Raw genomic sequence first — 25,636 nt, 5'->3', positions numbered from 1 at the left:
ATCCTTCCGTACTAGTGTGCCCCTAGATGCCCACATCCATACAATCGCTGGAACTCTAAAATACCTCCTGATGTCATACATTCAGCCTTGCGAAAAGTCTTGGACGAAGCGCTACCGAAAAACAGTGCAAAATACACGAAATCCTCAAAACATAGGACACCTAATCTGCGCTGGGGTCACAGGCTGGCTTCCAGGGGGTGGTATTACATGGGGATCCATACGTCAGTCTGCACGTAACAAGTGGCGTGCCACAAGGCTCAGTCCTGGGACCCCACATGATTCGTCTATACCATGGATCTAAAGATAGGCTTCAACGGTACATAGCTTTGAAGTTGGCCCGACGACATGAGAACAGGACATACAGCGCAGTCAAGGGATGACTGACTCACGATGCAAAGTTATCTACTCGAAGTGAATGAGTGGGTAGATATGGCCAATAGAGTCCAGTGTAGTGTGAATGTATCTCATTTGGCGCTGAAGGTATTAACCACGAATATGATAAGATCAGTAAAGTATCACTCGCTGTAAAAGAAGAAAAATACTTTGGAGTTATAATTAGTGATAACCTGAAATACGAATGACAATGCTTAACTGCTCGCGACGAAGCCAATCAGCTGTTAGGTTTCATAACTAGAAATTCAGCCTATAAGACGAAGATTAAAATGCTCACTCTTTGTAACGCCCTGGTCAGACCTTATTCAGAAATGCAGTGTTCTTCGCTGCAGATCACCGGACGTGAGAAAAGATGAAGAGGAATTAGAACGAAACCAAAGAAGAGCAACAAAGATCATTCCTTCGCTCAGATAGAGGCCTTATATAGAAACACTCGTAGACCTAGAATTATTATCGTCCTCCAAAATTGCACATACTCTAAGGAGATCTAATAAGGAAAATCAAAATGCTATCTAGTTCTGACACCATAAAATATGAATATTTCTTCCCATTAGAGAGCCAATGACGAGAAATGAGGTGTATGAGGTTCATAAGGAGATGGAATAACACATGCGCAAAACATCTTTTTTCTTCTGGAGTGATGTAGAAGACAACAATACACTACCATCAGATGCTGTGGTCGGAAAAAAAAACCTATCAAGTACCTTCAAGACTCCACGAATTGACAACTGTTATCAGTAAATAGTCCTGCAAGATATTTCTTTTTAAGCTACCTACTACACGTTAAATAATGTGGCTTCTGTGTTTGGTCTCATGGTCCAGCCTTATCGAACACCACTGTCTACAGAGAAGAGAACATTTCCCCACTTACGCTTTCCTATAAACTTTCCCACATGGTGATATATTTTCTCTGTGTACAAGATGGTGTTTCTATTTTCCTTCTGGCAGTTGAGCCGGAGGGAGAGGTGGGAGGGGAGATGCCTTCGGCTTTCCCTTTTTTCCCATTTCTACAACAGTTAAGATGACGATCTCCTGTTGTCTGTCCTTCCCATATACTCTCATGACCCTTGTTACACCCTGGTCTCCCCTCCCCCACCCTACCCTCCCATGGTACTCACACCCTGCTATGGTTTACACACCCTGCCATGCTGCATACATCCTGCCATGCTGCATACACCCTGCCATGCTGCCCACACCCTGCCATGCTGTCCACACCCTGCCATACTGCCCACACCCCACCATGCTGCCCACACCTTACCATGCTGCACACACCCTGCCATGCTGCCCACACCCTGCCATGCTGTCCACACCCTGCCATACTGCCCACACCCCACCATGCTGCCCACACCTTACCATGCTGTCCACACCCTGCCATACTGCCCACACCCCACCATGCTGCCCACACCTTACCATGCTGCACACACCCTGCCATGCAGCCCACACCCTGCCATGCTGCCCACACCCTGTTATGTTGCCCACACCCCACCATGCTGCCCACACCTTACCATGCTGCATACACCCTGCCATGCAGCCCACACCCCGCCATGCTGCCTACGCCCCACCATACTGCCCACACCCCACCATGCTGCCCACACCTTACCATGCTGCATACACCCTGCCATGCTGCACACACCCTGCCATGCTGCCCACACCTTGCCATGCTGCCCACACCCTTCCATGCTGCCAACACCCTGCCATCTCCCCCCGCGACCCCACTCGCTCCTACCCATTCCCCAGTGCCCACACACGGGCGGTGCCGCCGCCGCCGTGGTAGCCGGGTAAGGTAGCCTCACGCCGCTGGAAAGCTGGCCTTATGTTCCCCGACGCAGGGGTCATGACCGGCTGGTGCTCCACCCCCCCAACCTCCCTCCTTGCGGCCCAGCCTCACCTGAGCTGTGGATTTTATCTTCTATTTTTGGTCATGTTGGCGCGGGGCGGCAGAGGCCGGCGGCACGGCTGTCGCATGCGGCCCGCGTCGCTCTCTAACGTGCGCTTTGACTGCCCACCCTAACCCCACCACCTCTCTCTCTCCCCCCCCTTCACCATCCGCGGCGAAAGCCTCCGTATCTTGACCGTACACCTGCGGTACCCGACATCATCCTATCCACGGAGCGGCTGACGGCGGCAAGAGTGATGTTGGCGGCTGCGGCAGCGGCAGCGGCTGCGGAGGACTGGGGGGGTGTGGGAGGACACACACACACACACACGTGGGCGGCCGTGAGTCAGCCGCCCCAATAGTATATGACGTAGTGTGACGTCAGAGCCGAGGCCGCCCACACCACGCGTGCGAATCAACAAACACTAAACCACTCGCGCTTGTCCCTCTTGAAAAACCTACACTTTCCCCATCTACTTATATATATTCTAGAATGAACCACTCTATCTGCGTAGTTGTAATAGCACTTTTTTTTTTTATCTTTAAGTAGCGCATTTTAAGTCTAATTCCCCATGTTTTCTTTTTTTTTTTAGAGTGTTTGTGGATTATCAGTTATCTCCACAACACCGCTGAGGAGGAACCCCCAACGAATTCCAGGTGAAAATCCTGCGCGGGAACCCTAGGCCGGTGGGCGTGGCCACGGGAGGGTATATAAAGCGGCCTCCTGGCTGGCACCGCGGCAGTTGTCGGTAGTCACACGTTGAGAGTGCAACACAACCCTTCCCTAATTGGACGTTTGTAAAGAGTGTTTCGGGTGAGGTGAGTGTCGTGTTGAGACATTTGTGTGCTTATCAAGCGTTATCACTACGGGCGAAAATTCAGCCGATATACCATGGGACATTCAATATTGCAGGTTCCGATCTTAAGTTTCATAAACATTTGGTATTATTTTGCGGGGGGGTATATAGTGTGGCAAATATGTCGCCGCTCAACCATCGCCGGGTGGGTGGACAGAGCCGGCCAGGGAGGAGAGCAGTCTGGCACAGCGGGTCTCAGGAGGTGGGAGGATGGCTGCGGGAGGAGGAGGCGCTGCTGGTGGTGGCTCGTGTGTTGCTTGCATTCAAGTCTCCGGTGGCGAGCGAGAACCCCCCCATCCCCAGCCACCTCCCGGTGATGGTGGCTCGACATAGTAGTCTTAACCATCTTCAAATATCATTCCACCGTTATCACCGACAGAAAATTTTCCCTACAATTACAGGAGTGTTTGAACACAACACACACACACACACACACACACACACACATATATATATATATATATATATATATATATATATATATATATATATATATATATATATATATATATAACATTCATGTGTATGTGTGTGTGTGAACGACTCACCGTCTCTAATAGAAAAAGCGAAAAAAAAAATGAGTTCATTTTCGATGATTGAATGATATCTTTTATTAACCCCCACTCCCAGCCCATCCCTCCACCTTTCTCTTTTCGATTTACTATAAAATATACAGATTACTGTAACATCGAGCCAAACAAAACAAAAAAATTACATAGGTTTCGACGACATATTAAGTTTTCTTCAACTTCTCCGAGAAGGGACTTGAAGCGAACGCTAACCCTACCTTGTATATTCCCTCCATGGACAGCTATGCTGTGGCGCTGAAATAGCAAGCTAGTTGCTTCCTCCATCCTTAGCTTTTCCCATTAACTGAAAGCTAAGTTCTTTAAGAAACAGATTACCGTAACATTTCTACCCTCACGGTCCCAGCGTCTGTAAATCAATGGGAGGAGGACTTTACTGTGGCTCCAGGATCCTAAAGTTTGATCTCTTTGTCTCCTGGGATTACAGTACGACCTCTTATTCCCTTAAGCCAAGGTGGAAGGTCCTGTATAATCGTCCCACACCATCTACCCTGTCTGCCCCTCCTCCAGGCTGAATCAAACACCCCGTCAGGCTGTTCTTCCCACCAGACCTGAGGAGTTGATCTCCTTCAGGAAGGCTGTTATGAGAAGGAAGAATTCTTGAGGTCAATAACCCTGCTGTGCTTTGCGTACCGCCTGAACAAGAAAACATCTAATTTAAAAAACAAAGTACGTCGGCCATGGTAGCCAGCCACCTACTTCCCTGCCAAAGGTACATTGGCATTCAGCGTACCTACAGTATGTGGGTCAAGGGGAAGGAAGAGCAAGGAGACGTCAGAGTAGGACGTCCTCCGGTGGTAGATGGGAGGGGCGCCCTGGCTCACTGATTGCTGATGAGCTGCCACCGTCCATCATGTGGGATCGAGGCCGTGTTCTATGAGGGTGGGGAAGGAGTTGAGGGATAATGTGCCGCAGCGGGGAGCCGGTGGTAGAGATTTGAAAACTGCTGAGAGGAATTACATTTTCTTGTCATGTTAAACTTCTTATATTTGTTTCAGATAACACAGTCGTGGGCCAATCAGGCCTCTTATTGTCTGCCTTTCTCATGTAAACATGATTATATATATATATATATATATATATATATATATATATATATATATATATATATATATATATATATATATATATATATATATATATATTCCTATGAGTCCCCGTGGACGCAGGAATATCTTGATCACGCGCAAAATTGTGATCCTTTCCAATATATACATATACATATATATATATATATATATATATATATATATATATATATATATATGATTAGTGTAATTAGTGTTTTTCTATTGTACAAGGGAGGAAGTTCTCTACACTCGTGGGGTCCCATCTCTTGAAAATTCGCTACTGTCATCTAACTTATTTTCGTATTTTGTCCACTTTCACAACTTGATCATTCGGTTGTTTCTAAATTTCCGCAACTCTCATGCTATAAAAGTACTTCAATATATCTTTTTTTCTAACAAATTTCTTGTTTAGTATCATATAATGGCCCCTGGTTGCTCTAACCTTGCATCTTTGAGGGAACTGTTCACTGACATCAAACTGGTTTAAAGGCTGTGTGATCAAGTCACCCCTTACCCTTCTCCGTTTCCATGGGGGACATTAAAGGCCTCCTAACCTTTCCCAGTAACTCAGCTGGCTTAATTCACCTTCCATCTTTATAGCGCTCTTCTGGACCTTCTCTATGAGTTCTGCTTTCTTCAAGTCTAGAGACCAGACTTGAGAAGCGTATTCTACTTTTGGCATGATTCAGCCTCTTAGATCCATCCCTATCCATGCGTTCTGAATGCATTCAAGATGTTTGCCTGCAGTAATTGGTTTCGTGACTATTCTCATAAGGTTAGGGAAGATCTCTTACTCCCAAGTCCCTCTCATACACAGAGTCCTGCAGCATGTCTCCTGCTGGATAATATCCACATCGAAGCCTTCCTTCACCGAGTTCCATTATCATTACATTTACTGGGGTTGAGTTTCATCAACTTTGTATCCGACCAACTTTGGATTTGCTTAGGTCCCCTTGTACGGTGATGCAATCCTCCTCGTTGTTTACTTCCATCATGACCACCCTTAAACAAATTCATGTTGGAATCCACATGTGTGTGTGTGTGTGTGTGTGTGTGTGTGTGTGTGTGTGTGTGTGTGTGTGTGTGTGTGTGGTAGGTGACATGGAGTCATAGAAATATGGTAGCCTAGGGCTATGAGAGAGTGGTAGGTCATCTGGGACTGTGGTATATGTTCTAGGGCCGTGGTAAGTGTGGTAGGTGACTGGGTTAAGGTAGTGCGGTAAGTGGACTGGAGCGGTTGTAGTGTGGTAGGTGGCCTGGGGTAGTGGTAAGTAGCCTAGGTCTGTGGTGGTAGTGTGGTATGTCACTCGGGGGTTGTGGAAGTGTGGTAGGTCACCTGGGGTTGTGGTAGTGCAGTAAGTAAGCCTAGAACTGTGGTAGCTTGCCAAGGGTTTGAGAGGAGACCTGGGACTGTGGTAGTGTGGTTGGTGACCTGAGACTGTGGCAGGTTGCCTGGGGTGTGGTAGGTCACCTGGGGTGCGGTAGGACGCCTGCTGGGGTGTGGTAGGTTACCTGAGGTGTGGTAGGTCGCCTGGGGTGTGGGAGGTAACCTAGGACTGTGGCAGGTCGCCTGGGGTGTGGTAGGTCGCCTGGGGTGTGGGAGGTGACCTGGGGTGTGGTAGGTCACCTGAAAGTAAGGCAATGTGAGGTGGTGGCTGCAAGTGGGGTAGGGAGGCGTTGGGGGAAGGGTTAGGCGGGGTGGTGGCGAGTGTGGGCGGGGCGGGACCGGTCGGGTGGCCATGTATGGGCGTGGTGGCACACGCCCGCTACCCTTCCCCGCCCACGCCCGCCATGCTACCCACACACATCTTGGGATGTTCATGACAGCAACCGGGCCAATGACGCAGATGTGACCGACTCGGGTCATATATATCACGGCCCAGGTGGTTGTCATGCCTTACGTCTCTCATCTGCACCCATGGCGGCCATGGGCGAGGGTTAGAAAGGTAATTATGTGAAGGTAAGCGGCCATGGGCGAGGGAGGCGACACCTGTAGGGTAAGGCAGTGAGGACCAAGGGCAACAGGTAGTGGTGTGGGGGGCACGTCTGCTGGTGGGAGCCCAGCCCTGCCATATGGTGGCTACCCTGCCACCCCCACCATGGCTCTACCACACCTGTTCCACCCCGATCCACCCCCACTCCCACACACAGTTCCACACCTCCTCCACCCCGACCCGGCGTGTAGGAAGGAGGCAAGCAGGCACGTATGCAAGGAGGAGGGAGGCAAGCAGGTCTGCAGGGAGGAGGGAGGCAAGCAGGTGTGCAGGGAGGAGGGAGGAAGGCAGGTGTGCAGGGAGGAGGGAAGCAAGCAGGTGTGCAGGGAGGAGGGAGGCAAGCAGGTGTGCAGGGAGGAGGGAGGCAAGCAGGTGTGCAGGGAGGTGGAAGGGAGGCAAGTGTGCAGGGAGGAGGGAGGGAGGCAGGTGTGCAGGGAGGAGGGATGCAAGCAGGTGTGCAGGGGGGAGGGAGGCAGGTGTGTGTAGGGAGTAGGCAAGCAGGTGTGTGTAGAGAGTAGGCAAGCAGGTGTGGAGGGAGGTGGGAGGGAGGCAGGTGTGCAACAGGGTGGTGTCATCAGGCGTCTCTGCCATACACTGGCCCTGAGCCAGGACGCCCGTCTCACCTGCCCTCATCCATCCAGTTCTCGGTGCCACCACCTCCTCCTCCTCCACCTCCGTCTCACACAGATGAGCCAGCCTATATATAAACCCTAACGACCCTTAATAACGCCCGTTAACCCCTACACTTCTTGACCGGGCAGAAGCTGCACGCAAGATGGTAGGCACGAAGACGACCAAGACGGTGACGGTGCAGAAGCGGGGCGCCTTCGGCGACGACCCCTTCTTCAAGGACTCGTGGGAGGAGTGGGACCAGGCCATGAAGAACGTGGTGGACCGCTGGGAGAAGTCCGGCACCACCACCACCACCACCACCACCACCACCCAGCCCGCCTCCGAGACCCGCTCCGTCTACCGCCAGATCCGCTCCTCCAACGTGACCTCAGACGACTCCCAGGCCGTCTCCTGCACCGAGGAGGACGACAACTACAAGGTCAGCACCACATGACCCCCCCCCCTTATCCTAGGTCAGCACTACATGACCTCACACTAGGTCATCACCACATGACCCCCCCCCCTTATCCTAGGTCAGCACTACATGACCACACACTAGGTCAGCACCACACGACCTCACACTAGGTCATCACCACATGACCCCACACTAGGTCAGCACCACATGACCCCCTATCCTAGGTCAGCACCATATGACCCCCAACCGTACGTCAGCACCACATGACCCCACACTAGGTCAGCACCACAAGACCCCACACTAGATCAGCACCACATGACCTCACACTAGGTCAGCACCACATGACCTAACACTAGGTCATCACCACATGACCCCAGGCAGGCTAGGTCAGCACCACATGACCCCACACTAGGTCATCACCAAATGACCTCACACTAGGTCAGCACCACATGACCCCCCACCCTAGGTCAGCACCACATGACCCCCAATCCTAGGTCAGCACCACATGACCCCAACCCTGGGTCAGCACCACATGACCCCCAACCCTAGGTCAGCACCACATGACCCCAACCCTAGGTCAGCACCACATGACCCCAACCCTAGGCCAGCACCACATGACCCCAACCCTGGGTCAGCAACACATGACCCCAACCCTGGGTCAGCACTACATGACCCCAACCCTGGGTCAGCAACACATGACCCCAACCCTAGGTCAGCACCACATGACCCCAACCCTGGGTCAGCAACACATGACCCCAACCCTGGGTCAGCACTACATGACCCCAACCCTGGGTCAGCACCACATGACCCCAACCCTGGGTCAGCACTACATGACCCCAACCCTGGGTCAGCACTACATGACCCCAACCCTGGGTCAGCACCACATAGCTCCACACTAGGTCAACACCACATGACCCCAACCCTGGGTCAGCAACACATGACCCCAACCCTAGGTCAGCACCACATGACCCACATATACACTATATAAATATCATAGCTATCGTGTAAATATCATGACTATATAAATATCAAAGCTATCGAGTAAATATCATCACTATATAGATATAGCTATCGTGTAAATATCATGACTATATAAATATCAAAGCTATCGAGTAAATATCATCACTATATAGATATAGCTATCGTGTAAATATCGTCATGACAATATAAATATTATAGCTATCGTGTAAATATCACTATATAAATATCATAGCTATCGTGTAAATATCACTATATAAATATCATAGCTATCGTGTAAATATCGTCATGACTATATAAATATCATAGCTATCGTGTAAATATCGTCATGACTATATAAATATCATAGCTATCGTGTAAATATCATGACTATATAAATATCATAGCTATCGTGTAAATATCACTATATAAATATCATAGCTATCGTGTAAATATCGTCATGACTATATAAATATCAAAGCTATCGAGTAAATATCATCACTATATAGATATAGCTATCGTGTAAATATCACTATATAAATATCATAGCTATCGTGTAAATATCGTCATGACTATATAAATATCATAGCTATCGTGTAAATATCGTCATGACTATATAAATATCATAGCTATCGTGTAAATATCACTATATAAATATCATAGCTATCGTGTAAATATCGTCATGACTATATAAATATCAAAGCTATCGAGTAAATATCATCACTATATAGATATAGCTATCGTGTAAATATCATGACTATATAAATATCATAGCTATCGTGTAAATATCACTATATAAATATCATAGCTATCGTGTAAATATCATGACTATATAAATATCATAGCTATCGTGTAAATATCACTATATAAATATCATAGCTATCGTGTAAATATCGTCATGACTATATAAATATCAAAGCTATCGAGTAAATATCATCACTATATAGATATAGCTATCGTGTAAATATCGTCATGACTATATAAATATCAAAGCTATCGAGTAAATATCATCACTATATAGATATAGCTATCGTGTAAATATCGTCATGACTATATAAATATCAAAGCTATCGAGTAAATATCATCACTATATAGATATAGCTATCGTGTAAATATCGTCATGACAATATAAATATTATAGCTATCGCGTAAATATCGTCATGACTATATAAATATCATAGCTATCGTGTAAATATCATGACTATATAAATATCATAGCTATCGTGTAAATATCGTCATGGCAATATAAATATTATAGCTATCGCGTAAATATCGTCATGACTATATAAATATCAAAGCTATCGAGTAAATATCATCACTATATAGATATAGCTATCGTGTAAATATCGTCATGACTATATAAATATCAAAGCTATCGAGTAAATATCATCACTATATAGATATAGCTATCGTGTAAATATCATGACTATATAAATATCAAAGCTATCGAGTAAATATCATCACTATATAGATATAGCTATCGTGTAAATATCGTCATGACTATATAAATATCATAGCTCTCGCGTAAATATCGTCATGACAATATAAATATTATAGCTATCGCGTAAATATCGTCATGACAATATAAATATTATAGCTATCGCGTAAATATCCATTACTATAAATATCATAGCTATCGTGTAAATATCGTCATGGCAATATAAATATTATAGCTTTCATGTGAATATCGTCATGACTATATAAATATCATAGCTATCGTGTAAATATCCATGACTATAAATATCATAGCTCGCGTAAATATCATGACAATATGAATACTATAGCTATACTGTGAATATCGTCATGACTATATAAATATTATAGCTATCGTGTAAATATCGTCATGACTATATAGATAAAGCTATCGTGTAAATATCATGACTAAATATCATAGCTATCGTTTAAATATTATGACTATATAGATATGATAGCTATCGTGTAAATATCACTATATAAATATCATAGCTATCGTGTAAATATCATGACTATATGAATATCAAAGCTATCGAGTAAATATCATCACTATATAGATATAGCTATCGTGTAAATATCACTATATAAATATCATAGCTATCGTGTAAATATCACTATATAAATATCATAGCTATCGTGTAAATATCATGACTATATAAATATAATAGCTATCGTGTAAATATCACTATATAAATATCATAGCTATCGTGTAAATATCATGACTATATAAATATAATAGTTATCCTAGTATCTAAAAGAACTGAATCTATTGTGGTAAGGAACTACTGACACGTAATCATTCATATCATGAAAAATATAGTTTTCATTACGTTCTTACCCACGTACTTTGTAGATATTAGTTATATCATTCGTGTTTGAGATTATCCACGAAAAAATAATCACATTTGAATTTTTTTGAGATTATCCAAAAAAAATCACATTGGAATTATTGTTTGAGATTATCCAAAAAAAATAATAATCACATTGGAATTAGTGTTTGAGATTATTTCAAAAAAAATGATAATCACATTTGAATTAGTGTTTGAGATTATCAAAAAAAAATCACATTTGAATTAGTGTTTGAGATTATCCAAAAAAAATAATAATCACATTTGAATTAGTGTTTGAGATTATCCAAAAAAAAAAATAGTAATCACATTTGAATTAGTGTTTGAGATTATCAAAAAAAATCACATTTGAATTAGTGTTTGAGATTATCAAAAAAAATAATAATCACATTTGAATCATATTTCTAAGGCCTTAATTCATACATGTAAATAATCAATGTCATTTCCTTTTTTTCCCCTCTCCTTCCTTAGAAGTAGACATTATACTAACGCAATAGACCAGGTCCTGACCACTATGAGTTATGTACGTTGGGAGTACGCGGTCATGATAATGGTCATCTGTGGCCCAGGTAACTAGTATGGTAGTTGTTACGGAGCTGAAATGATAAGCTAAGCTTAGCAGGTGGTTCCTCCAGTAATCATGTCAAAAAAGTATATGACAATACTTGTTACGGAGCTAGAATGATGAGCTAAGCTTAGCAGGTGGTTCCCCCAGCAATCATGTCAAAAAAGTATATTACTATAATTGTTACGGAGCTAGAATAATGAGCTAAGCTTAGCAGATGGTTCTCCCAGCAATCATGTCAAAAAAGTATGTTATAATACTAGTATGGTAATTGTTACGGAGCTGAAGTCATAAGGTATGGCAGGTGGTCCTCCCAGCAATCATGTCAAAAAAGTATATTACAATACTAGATGGTATTTGTTACGGAGCTGAAATGATGAGCTAAGCTTAGCAGGTGGTTCCCCAAGCAATCATGTCAAAAAAGTATATGACAATACGATCATCTCCATCGGCGGCATAGACCTTCGATAGATCAATTTACGCTTTGCTCTCCTTCCTAGTGATGCTGGGAACTACTGTTTCAGGCGCTAGAATAACACTGAGCAACGTTCATCAGAGACTCCAGTCATGGCCGAAAGTACATATTAAGGCTAGGCCTTAAATGAAATACAGAGGTTAATAAGGGAGAAAATATATGAGACAAAGGGAAAGTATTGAAGAACTGAAACACCTGTCTTTAACAATGTGCCAGGTCATGTTTATTGGGAAAGACATGCGAGGGTGGAGAGTTCTAGAGCTTTGAAGTGTAGGGAAAGAAACAATTATCAAATCGGCCCACCCTTGATGTTGCTAACGGCCACACAGTAATCATTTGACGAAGCAGTTTGCTAAGTATCGCGTGATTCAGCTAGTGGCGGGGGCACACAGCCAGCCAGCTCTTGGGTGCAAAAACTAAAGTAATACCTAATGAAGAGGGAAAGTGGGCAAATACTACGGCATAGGGCAAGCGGGTCAAGTTAGCCTGGGACAGTTTATAAGTCGGACTACTTTCGACTCAGCTTTGTCAAGTAAGGATGCAGAGCTAGAACCACCCCAGATGTGAGAGCAGTATTCCATACGTAACGGAGCAGGTGTCCGGACGAAAAGAAATTTCGATATCTAAACCGGACTCCCAGTTTCTTTAGAGGCAAACTAAATTATTTCCGTAACGTGGGGTTTCCAAAACAGAGTGGATGTGACAGTTGATACCAAGTATGTTCATAGAGTCAAGTGGTGGAATTACAGAACCGTCATAGGCGAGAGGAAAGTTATGAGGCATTTTCGGCTGAGGAATAAGCATTCCTATACTGTGACCCTGAAATAAATAGACGTCAAAACAGCTCTGGTACATTGAGAGACGCATCGTTAATCTTTAAACATAGTTTGATTAACACTGTTACTCTCGTTTCCCCCTCTCTAGCCCGGACATTTTACCAATTCTCCAAAACCCTCTCTATCTTGTCCGTCAATTGGTCACATACTACCTCCCTATGCCACCGTGCAGCATGAACACATGACACCCATCCTGGTCATCCTGAGCAGAGATGACTATCATTACGACCGCGACCTCACAGGTAAAGAGTTGCCCTTTTCATTTCATTACCTATTGTTTGCTCCAGTAAGCAACGCTAACCTCCCGCTGCTGCTAGCGTAGTGCTTTGGTCTTTTATGTTGAGCCCTGTGTATATATGTGTAACAGGCCATCCAGGGCGGGTCGGGGTCGCGCAGCGTGCCCATCACCAGCGGCAACAAGAACGGCACCACCACCTTCATCAGGAGGACCTCAAGCACCGACACTCAGCGCGGCTCTTCGGTGCCTTCTTCGGTGGGAGGATCGGACGTACACCACTCCAACGACAAGCGTTACCTGTCCCATACTCCTCTCTACTCCGAGGAGGTGGGGCATGATGCCAAGGCCACCACACACAAGCCAGTCCACACTGAAATAGTGGACCACTCCTCACGGGATCACTGGACATCCTTCAACCAGATGGTGGAGAAGTCTCAGAGGGAAATGGAAGACATGATGCGTCGCCACACTCTGCAGCCAGACATGGATCCCCCAACATCACCCCCAAGCATATCCACAGGTCGGGAGATCTCCACCCAATCCAGCGCTCTGTCTCGGCCCCCGGCAGGCGTATCCACCAGCCGCGACGTCGTCACCTCCGGGAACAGTGTGACGGAGCGTCAGGAGCAACGCTGGGAGGACAAGCCGGCACCGGGCGTTACCCGCACCAACCGCGTCTTGGACGAGAACACGAAGGTGAAAGGCGTGGACGGCTCGGTCGTGGGCAACAAGCAGCGGCGTGAGCAGGAGAGCCACGCCGAGGGATCGAACGAGGAGATCCTCCCCGACGGCACCAAGAAACGAACCTTCACCAAAAATTACGAGACGCGCAAGGTTTACAGCTTCAACACCAGCGACCCCAAGGCTCTGTGAGCGACCGTACCTTAAATAACTGGGTGTGATGATGATGTTTACTGTACGTGTCAAGGATCCAGCAGTGTGTGCGTGTGTGTGTGTGTGTGTGGGTGGGTGTGCTTCCTGTCGTCCAATTGTTCGTCAGTATGTGTCCAATTTACACCGAGGGCGAGGCTGTCACTCAAGTGCCTGGGTTTCCAGTGCATCGCCGCCCTCCTGTGCCATCTCTTGCTTCCCCCACTACCCAGAAGCAGTAATTTATTTTGTTGCATCTTGCCTGTTTTTACTCTAAAACAAATTTTTTTTTTGGGGGGGGGCCTGTATCATATCCAAGTTATGTTTCCCCTCATGTTTTGTATAGTGGAAATTGCATGGGATACATCATAAGTTGCAAAAGCTCTCCATTAACCACATGTACATTATGTATTAAATTCTATACCTTATTTTTATATATAAAATAAAATATTGCTAAATCAGTCTCGGTGCATCTCATACTTTAACTCCTCCCACTGAGCCATCGATACGAGCATAATAAACATTCATAGAAAATGGCTAAGCCATTACGAACGTCATAAACACTCATAGAAAATGGCTAAAATGAAATGCATACCGGCGATTGTTTACAGTGTGAGATGGCCTAAGAGGACGAGCTCTTAAACCTCACACCACCACAAGACCCGACACCCAGACGAAATATAGGTGCTGGTGGTGGCATGAGCACACATCCTTACCACACACACACACACACACACTGTGCGTCCACTGCCACCCCACAGCAACTGGGGACCTCCAACCACCCCTTTTACTCTCCTGCCATCACACAGATCCCCAGAGAACTCACATCTGTGAGTCCCCGGCAGCACTGACACCTCAACGCTCCTCCTCCTCCCCAGACCTCACAACCACCCTCAAAGAACAGATACCAGACCACTCTAACACCACTGACCACAAAAAAATGAAGAAATCAGAACCTGTTTTCCCGCCTCTTGACCCCACAGCAGCGTCAAGTCTTGACACCAAAACACTGACTCTCATTTGACCCCGGCTAACCCTAGAATACTGACCCCCACAAGACTGGCTCATACCTGACCCCAGCGAGACCCCAGAGCAAAGGGCTACACCAGGACCAATTGCGACAGATGTGGGTCAAATGAGAGATGAAGTCTGACAAGTGACGGACGAAGACTAATTGGGTAAAACTGCGACAACTGTAGACAAATAGGGATCGGGATCCATCGTGACAGGCCATGATAAATTGGGGACAATTGATGAGTAACTGGGATCAATACCAATAGCGAGAGGTCATAGTAACTGGGACAGGATAGGGATTATAATCAACTGATCACGATCTCTTATACAGGACAAGGGACTGATTGGGATACATTACGATCAACTGTGGAAGGCTGGGATTCACAGGAAGAGTTTATATTGCACTGAGAGTGACCAGCAATGACTACATCAGCACATATACAACAAGAAAGGGATAGGAATACCTACGATACCTCACGTGCAACTGGAAGTCATCCCAGTAAAATCTGACAGCATTTACAGTGACTTAATCATACACTTACTGATGATACCAACAACCATTATGCTGCTGCTGCTACTGACGATACCAACAACCATTATGCTGCTGCTACTGACGATACCAACAACCATTATGCTGCTGCTACTGACGATACCAAAAACCATTATGCTGCTGCTATGGACAATACCATCAACCATTATGTTGCTGCTGCTACTGACGATACCAACAACCATTATGCTTCTGCTACTGACGATACCATCAACCATTATGATGCTGCTACTGACGATACCATCAACCATTATGCTGCTGCTACTGACGATACCAACAACCATTATGATGCTGCTACTGACGATACCATCAACCATTATGCTGCTGCTACTGACGATACCAACAACCATTATGATGCTGCTGCTGACGATACCATCAACCATTATGCTGCTGCTACTGACGATACCAACAACCATTATGCTGCTGCTACTGACGATACCAACAACCATTATGATGCTGCTGCTGACGATACCAACAACCATTATGCTGCTGCTACTGACGATACCATCAACCATTATGCTGCTGCTACTGACGATACCAACAACCATTATGCTGCTGCTACTGACGATACCAACAACCATTATGATGCTGCTACTGACGATACCATCAACCATTATGCTGCTGCTACTGACGATACCATCAACCATTATGCTGCTGCTACTGACGATACCAACAACCATTATGCTGCTGCTACTGACGATACCAGCAACCATTATGCTGCTGCTACTGACGATACCAACAACCATTATGCTGCTGCTACTGACGATACCAACAACCATTATGCTGCTGCTACTGACGATACCAACAACCATTATGATGCTGCTACTGACGATACCATCAACCATTATGCTGCTGCTACTGACGATACCAACAACCATTATGCTGCTGCTACTGACGATACCAACAACCATTATGCTGCTGCTACTGACGATACCAACAACCATTATGCTGCTGCTGCTACTGACGATACCAACAACCATTATGCTGCTGCTGCTACTGACGATACCAACAACCATTATGCTGCTGCTGCTACTGACTTCTGTGTACTTGATAAAATGGGGAACACAAACAAACTATAACGTATGCACAAATGTGTTTGTGACGAGATGAGGCCCAGGGTACAGAGAGGGAGCATCCTCTTATCTCTGTAATCAGAAGTGATAAGGATGTGCGGGGACGTTATCTGGTGCACGTTCAAGGGTCGTGAGTTACATAGATTTATTGATATAAGCAACAAACAGGTGACAGATGAGCTGTTGATCCGCTACAAAGATATCCAGTAAAGGATTAATGATTAGGTTTTATTATGATCATCACTATTATCATAAACTGGAAGGATGTGGACATCCAAAGCGACCGGAGGAAAACATTGGAAAAGTCTGTAGGGCCTGGTTGTGGATAGAGGACATTGGTTTTGGTGCATTGCACGAAACAGCTAGAAAACTTAGCCTTCTGTTCACCACATCGTTGCAATCCACTCTATCCCGTGTACGCTCTTCACTCCCCCGCATGTTTTGGCCCCGCCTGCTACTCTACGTTACACCACAAGTGGAAATTGACCTTTGGCAAGGCTGTATCGTTGAGAGTATAGTCTTGCCAAAGGTCTCATTCCAAAGGATTCTACATCTTGCTCCCAGAACCTTCGCCCCCTCATCCACCACCTCATGTTTTGGACAATCACATGTTTACTAAATGGCGTCCTAGCTTCGTCTCTTCGATGTATATCAACTGACTGTTATATTTCTCTCTTGTGTCTCCCCTGATGATGTGATTATTACACGAAAGTGCACTTGGGAACTTTTCGTGTTTCATTTTCCCCGTGGACTCATAGGAATATCTTGATCACGCGCAAAATTGTGATTCTTTCCAACATGGGTATATATATGTGCGTGTGTGGACGTGTATGTATATACATGTGTATGTGGGTGGGTTGGGCCATTCTTTCGTCGGTTTCCTTGCGCTACCTCGCTAACGCGGGAGACAGCGACAAAGTATAATAAAAAAAAATAATATATATATATATATATATATATATATATATATATATATATATATATATATATATGCTACAAGACTAAAAAATATGAACGGAACCAAAAGGATGGTTCTTCTTCATTGAGACGTTAGACGCTTGAAATAGTCCCTAGGGGTCAGTAGTGGCTGACGTTACTGTACTGGGTCCACTGAGATCAACAATGTAAGATAGTGTGACCAGCAAAGTCATTGGTGAGTCTGATAATAATAGAAAAAAAAAAGATATAGAGATAAGTGGGGGTCACTAAACCTTTGTTAGATCACACTACCCGACTTTAGTACGTTCATGTAACCCAGCGGGTAGACCTAACGAGTGTAGAAAAAAAAAAAAAAAATCGTGTTACGTAAACTTGATAATTATGATTGTATGACACCTCACTTCGAAAGCGGCCTTTCGCCAAGTTCGCTGTGCAGCTTACGGACATTTTTTTTTTTTTTTTTCGATTCTTGTAGTGTTTTGTATTCACAGCTTTTCGTAAGCCTGGGAGACCTTGGAGACAATTTGTCGTAGCTTATTGTAAAAATCTTATCATGTAGCTTGTTGACATCTCGACATGGTTTCTGGATAAGTTATCGTACAACTTCTAGGCGGCTGCTTGGCCATTAACTCTACCTGCGTCGCTGGCGTGATGGGCTGACTTAGGTAAACCTCCCGTTGAAGGTACCCAGGTTCGAGCAAGAGCAGAGGAGGGGAAAGCCGACGCTGGAGGAGCTGGTGTCCATAAACCAAAAAGGAAGCCAAATATAAGTCATGTAAATGAACGCGTTGTTTGGTGGGTTGGGTTCGTTATCTCCGCCTTAGTCCTATACACAGTCTAGGTCATTATAAGCCGTTCGGTGTCATTATGTAACCATCGGTCAAAAATATGGTGGACCCTCTTCAGGCGATCAATTCAGAGAACATACAGTAGTACATGCTTTCTCGTGTGTTTGTGTGTGTGTGTGTGTGTGTGTGTGGCTCTGAAAGTACGCAGCTGGTTGGTTTGGCAGTTTGAACTATGGGACCTGCCAAGTGCCAGGGGTCATTATCATCAGCTTATGATTACCGTTCGCGAAACATTAACACCTTCAGGTGTTCATGGTCATTCTAAGACCATCCACAGTCTCTTCCCTTGTCGGGGAGGACTGGCTTGGTTGGTTGGGCTTTATGCTTGTTGACTATCAGAATAATTAGAGCGGCCAACGGCAAGATTTTAACCTTTCTCACCAGACGCCAGACAGACTCACTGCCTACCAGCCACACTCGTTCATGTCCTCACACTTTCTTTCCCTCTTCTTCTTAGTAAGTTCTTGATGCCTGTCCATTTCTTCCTTCAAGGATCTAGTGCATATACATTTTGGCTGTCTCAAGCCTTCCATTCTTTGTACATGGCTGTATCACATTCGGTCATTCTTTTCATTCCTAATACAGCTGTAACGTTCTCAAAATCCTCGCTTACTTTGGTGTTTCTCATCTTACCCATTCATGTAACCTCTGATTAGCCTCTGTACTCCTATTCCAGCGGCCTGGATCAATGCAAACCTGTTTCTGTTGCTAGTAACTTGGCTGCTGGTCCATATATATATTAAAATGGGTCTGAGAATGCTGGTATATATTATTGTTTTGCATTTCAAAGGTACATTCTTACCGTTCCATATAGGGTAAAGCATACTGATGTTTGTATTACATTTAATAATTCTCTTGTTTATGTCCATTTGCTGTAAATTTTCATCATGAGATATAACCCTCAATATCCTTAAGTACTTGTTGTGGCTGGTGGTCTTATATATATACGTAGTCCACTCTTTCCTGTTCCTAGTCAAAATCACTTCCATTTTACCTTTTTTCATGCCGTTTCTGGTCAAACAGTTTACCTATCCGGTCCATCCCACATGTAGAACTCGTTGTAATTTATGGTAGCTGTGTCGTATGCAAATGTTAATACTATCACTGTCTTCTCTTATAAGAGGATTCAGTAATCCTTCCTGACTTCGGTTTCAATTAGATTTAACAGCCAACCAAAAAAAGAAAAAGAAAAAAAATCCTGGACATCTTCAGGTGCTAAAAAAAAAAAAAAAAAATAAGACCATTAACTCTCCCAGGATGTCATTGGCTCTTAAGGAGAACGAAGTTGGTTGGTTGGCCTTTAAGCCTATATAATGCCGAGGTTATGAAAGCATAACATAGAACTACAAACACCCCAAAAATTCTGAAGACTTCCTTCACATAATAAAGATACTGCTACGACTTAATACATACATACACTCTCCCTGTGTATATATGATCCATAACTGTAGGAGACTAAGAACGTGCAAAGATGCACTGTTTACATGAGTCACGGGGTCGGCTACCCGTGCCGGAACCCATCCTTTAAATTTGTACAAGTTTCTGTCATCGATGGCCGGCCTACATGATTCAAATCGCAACCTGCCTAAAATCACACACACACACACACACAGTTGCTTTTCAAGGGACAGACGCTGACTCGATGTGAGAAGTCAATCTCACGCAAGCCTAGGTAAAACATCCGAGGTAAGGTACCGAGTGCGAGCTACGATTCGGGGAAACTGGCAATACCGAGTGCAAGCTACGATTCGGGGAAACTGGCAATCTCGGAGAGTGAGCGGAAAAAAAAAGAAAAAGAAATTTATTAAAGCAGATCACTTCATGTTGAGCTAAGAAAGCCTTCCCGAGCTGCCGAGACTAATGCTGAACCAGCAACATTTACTTTTGTTGTTGTGTGTATACGACAAGCGTGTCAAATTATTATATGAATATGGCTGAAATACGACAATTGTAGCTAGAGATGAATATGGCTGAAGTAAGGTAATTGCTGTTGCTTAGAACAAGACAGCTATGTCGATTACTTATAATCAATCGATTACCTTTAAGGAAATCATATTTTTCCCGATCCTCATGTGAGGCCAAATACGTAAAAATGAATAATTTCTTGTTTTTCCTGAATTCAAGTGGCAACAATATCCAGTCCCCCGAGGACCTTCATCCCCAAGTCATTTACCCAGTGGTTTATATTGACCCAAGTGGGTATCGGAGTGTTACGACTGTAGGCCATCTGGGGTGAGGGAGATGTGCGATTATGATCAATCATGAGAGTACGTTATCTGGGAGGGGTTCGTTCTAAGACGAGTTCATGTTGGGGGTACGGTTGTCAGACCGCGTACCCTGAAACCAACGGTTGTCTGGCGGTTGTCAAATGAATGTGAGTGTACGTTATCTAGGGGGCGTCACGGAGTTCAGGGAACATTTTTTATATAGATGGAGGGATTGTGAGACTACGCTACTAGGGGGGGGGGGTCATGAGGATGAGGTTTACATTATTTGCAGGTGTTTAGAGGGTTGTAAATGTTATATGTCTCTGGGGATGGCTTGTGGTGGTGAAGGTGTGTTATCTGGGTGGCTTCCAAAAGGTTGTGTTGGCACGTTAATCAATTTAAATCATTACTCGAAGAATGTACGGAAAAAATGCATTATCTAACAGTTCATAATACTAAAGATAAAAAAACCACCTCTGTAAAGAAGAGGGAGACGCAGGTCATTATAAATAACATGAGTATGAAACTAGCTGACTTTATGAGGGTATCATGTAGTTTGCCATTTCTTTGAAAGCTAATCCTCTAATTTACCACAATCTTCAACTCTCAAACTTTTAGAAAAATTCTGCAAACAAGTGTCATCCATACAGAACCATCAAAGGAGAGACGAGAGCTGTGAGGAGTTTTCGATAGAGAGATGGGTAGAAACTGTCATAAAGGCGTCAAACTTGACAAGATTTTGTGCACCCCACTGAGATATCCTGTCCAAGTCTGAGTTTACTTAGGAAGCTGTGTTAAGACGAGATGCAGATCGAGAGAGAAGGAGAAGAATTGAGGGGGCGAGGGTTCTGGGAGCACTGAAGAATGCGTGGGAGGTGCAAACGTTATCTCGGAGAGCAAAATCGGGTATGCTTGAAGGAATAGTGGTTCCAACAATGTTATATGGCTGCAAGGCTTGGACTGTAGATAGGGTTGTGCGGAGGAGGGTGGATGTGTTGGAGATGAGATGTTTGAGGACAATATGTGGTGTGAGGAGGTTTGATCGAGTAAGTAATGAAAGGGTAAGAGAGATGTGTGGTAATAAAGAGTGTGGTTGAGAGAGCAGAAGAGGGTGTTTTGAAATGGTTTGGTCACATGGAGAGAATGAGTGAGGAAAGATTGACAAGAGGATATATGTGTCAGAGGTGGAGGGAACGAGGAGAAGTGGGATACCAAATTGGAGGAGGAAGGATGGAGCGAAAAAGATTTTGAGCGATCGGGGCCTGAACATACAGGAGGGTGAAAGGAGTGCAAGGAATAGAGTGAAATGGATCGATGTGGTATACCGGGGTCGACGTGCTGTCAGTGGATTGAACCAGGGCATGTGAAGCGTCTGGGGTGAACCATGGAAAGTTTTGCGGGGCCTGGATATGGAAAGGCAGCTGTGGTTTCGGTGCATTATACATGACAGCTAGAGACTGAGTGTGAACGAATATGGCCTTTCTTTGTTGTCTTTTCCTAGCGCTTCCTCGCGCGCACGCGGGGGGAGGGGGTGTCATTTCATGCGTGGCGGGGTGGCGGCGAGAATGGATGAAGGCAGCAAGTCTGAATATGTACATGTGTATATATGTATATGTAGGTATACGTTGAAATGTATAGGTATGTGCATGTGCGTGTGTGGGCGTGTATGTATATGCATGTGTGTGTGGGTTGGGCCTTTCTTTCGTCTGCTTTCTTGCGCTACCACCCTAACGCGGGAGACAGCGACAGTATAATAAAAAAATATGTAAAAAGTATGTATATACATTATATATATATATATATATATATATATATATATATATATATATATAGATAGATAGAGTTGTGCGCAGGAGGATGGATGTGCTGGAAATGAGATGTTTGAGGACGATGTGTGGTGTGAGGTGGTTTGATCGAGTGAGTAACGTAAGGGTAAAAGAGATGTGTGGAAATAAAAAGAGCGTGGTTGAGAGAGCAGAAGAGGGTGTTTTGAAGTGGTTTGGGCACATGGAGAGAATGAGTGAGGAAAGATTGACCAAGAGGATATATGTGTCGGAGGTGGAGGGAACGAGGAGAAGAGGGAGACCAAATTGGAGGTGGAAAGATGGAGTGAAAAAGATTTTGTGTGATCGGGGCCTGAACATGCAGGAGGGTGAAAGGAGGGCAAGGAATAGAGTGAATTGGAGCGATGTGGTATACCGGGGTTGACGTGCTGTCAGTGGATTGAATCAAGGCATGTGAAGCGTCTGGGGTAAACTATGGAAAGCTGTGTAGGTATGTATATTTGCGTGTGTGGACGTATGTACATACATGTGTATGGGGGGGGGTTGGGCCATTTCTTTCGTCTGTTTCCTTGCGCTACCTCGCAAACGCGGGAGACAGCGACAAAGCATAAAAAAAAAAAAATAAATATATATATATATATATATATATATATATATATATATATATATATATATATATATATATATATCCATTTCCCGCGTTGGCGAGGTAGCGTTAAGAACAGAGGACTGAACATTAGAGGGAATATACTCACTTGGCCCCCTTCTGTTCCTTCTTTTGGAAAATTAAAGACGGGAGGGGAGGATTTCCGCCCCCCCCCCTCCCCTTTTCGTCGCCTTCTACGACACGCAGGGAATACGTGGGAAGTATTCTTTCTCCTCTTTCCCCAGGGATATATATATATATATATATATATATATATATATATATATATATATATATATATATATATATATATATATGTGTGTGTGTGTGTGTGTGTGTGTGTATCCACTGCATACAATGGACGCACGCAACACTGGAAGAACCAACGAGAGGCATGAATAAGCAAACCTCTTCGCAACCCGTCCATGCGAGGGGTTGCGGCATGCGAGTGCTTTTCCGCAGCCGAGGCATTAATTCCCAGCAGGCGCGCAAGTCATCGGCTCATGTTGCTAACGTTCCTGGCCTTTGTCCACACCAACCTTCGCGACGCTACTGCTGAGTGAATGATTTAGCGAGGCATTTGGACCACGGCTCTTAGATAGCCTACCCCACCCGCAATGGGTTTGTGGTTTTCTCTTCGAGACGACGGAAAGATAGTCAAACTTTATATATATGTATATATATATATATATATATATATATATATATATATATATATATATATATATATATATATATATATATATATATATATATTATCCCTGGGGATAGGGGAGTAATACTTCCCACGTATTCCCTGCGTGTCGTGGAATGCGACTAAAGGGGTGGGAACGGGGGGCTGAAAATCCTCTCCTCGTTTTTTACTTCCCCACCTCCAATAAAAAAAAAAAAAAAAAAAAAACGGGGCCAAGTGAGGATATTCCCTCTAAGGCTCAGTCCTCTGTTCTCAACGCTACCTCGCAAATGCGGGATATGACGAATTTGTATGAAAAAATATCATATATATATATATATATATATATATATATATATATATATATATATATATCAGCGATAGCCCTGTTGCTTGGACAACGCAATCGTAGCGAGGACTCACCTGGACTTGAACGAACAATTTGAGTTTCATTGGTTTACGTTTCGTTATTACTGCACTATCATCAATACAGTTACACTTTCCACCAAAGGAGGAGAAAGAGTTAGGGATGACTTGATCACAACTATTAGGTTTTCTTTTTTTTTCTAATCCACTTGACGTAGATCGTGACGTTTATCTTAAGATGCTGTGATAGAAGATGCAGAGGCTGTTAACATGAAGTTAAGAAAGAAACCTATTTGAAAGGATTAAAAGAAGTTCTTTAACAGTATAGGAGTAGTGGATGGTCGGTATGAACCAAATGAAAAAGCAAATAAGGACAGCATAAAGATATTCTAAAATCTGTACCATAACAGAGATACAGATGAGGCTTCTTGGTTGTAAAACTCCCTCCCTGTACGGTAAAATTAAGTAACAAAAACATAGGCAATCATGAAAGTACACACACGCACACCAGCCTAAGCCTGGTATCTACCAGTTTAACGACCAGGCCCGAGGGTTGGATGAACACCTAGGTTAGGTGAGGGCCGACTGCCGCGCCAAGGATTCGAACCTATGCGAACTCAGGACTCCCTACTTTCTCTATTATAAAGACACCCACAGCACTTGTCAGCCAGGTGGGACCATATATCATAAAGTTGCAACCCAACGAAGTACGATAACCTGGTCAGGCGACGTACGACGAAGGTCCCACCAATCATCCTGCCCCAGAGGAGTTCATCCTACCTTGTTCGTACGCAGGTCTCAAGCTATCCCCAGCCGCTGCGCGGTCCATGGGTCACACTAGACAAACATACTAGGCGATCACATACAATTTTCCGCCAATGAACACGATGCCCAAGTCATCATCTAGTTACTGATGCAAGCCGATGGCATTGATAGCAAAGTTCATCTACCCACAGTACCAAGCATCCATAACTAAAAAGCACTACTACATCATATGCTCAACACGCAGCGGCCACTAGCAGAGAAACATCCAAAGCACCCCTCCCGAACCCTCACACTCCCAATCATAAACACCCAGCAAACGACAGTGCAAAATATACAACCCCCCCCCTCTTTATAAACAAACCCCACCACTCCACAGAAACCCAACCTTAAACTAAACCTCCCACAACTCAGTGCCAATTGTTTAAAAAACAAACACACAGAAGTACTCAACCTATCCCAAGATCAAACATTCATATCCATCCCCTCTCCTTTATACAACCAGACTCACATTAATATCCATCCTCTCTCCTTTCTACAACTACACAACTTAACAACAAAACAGACAACAAAGACAAAGAAGAGGACTCATGACTCATTCACCACATCATCCCATTCGCCAACACCACACCAGGTACAAAACATTACAGCCGGTAAAAACACCCCGAAATACGCTCCATGAAAACAAAACCACAGAACTTCACAACTTTA

At 44.5% G+C, this 25,636-nt stretch overlaps 1 protein-coding gene across 1 annotated transcript; it reads left to right on the top strand.

The window, feature by feature from the left end:
* The first annotated feature begins 3,010 nt into the window (after positions 1-3,010).
* On the top strand, positions 3,011-17,425 carry LOC139750398 (uncharacterized). Its single transcript, XM_071665143.1, has 3 exons — positions 3,011-3,088; positions 7,539-8,000; positions 11,554-17,425. Exon 3 carries the CDS (start codon positions 15,756-15,758, stop codon positions 16,704-16,706), a length of 951 nt encoding a protein of 316 aa, XP_071521244.1. The 5' UTR covers positions 3,011-3,088; positions 7,539-8,000; positions 11,554-15,755; the 3' UTR covers positions 16,707-17,425.
* The last annotated feature ends 8,211 nt before the right edge of the window (positions 17,426-25,636 follow it).

This window comes from Panulirus ornatus, chromosome 9 (assembly GCF_036320965.1).
Source record: "Panulirus ornatus isolate Po-2019 chromosome 9, ASM3632096v1, whole genome shotgun sequence".
NCBI lineage: Eukaryota > Metazoa > Arthropoda > Malacostraca > Decapoda > Palinuridae > Panulirus > Panulirus ornatus.
Note: the sequence above shows the minus strand (reverse complement) of the source record. Positions and strands in the feature narration are given on the sequence as shown.

Bases quoted from the DNA above. Each gene is read 5' to 3' on its own strand.
- LOC139750398 (XM_071665143.1), top strand. From the start codon at position 15,756: ATGGACAATACCATCAACCATTATGTTGCTGCTGCTACTGACGATACC.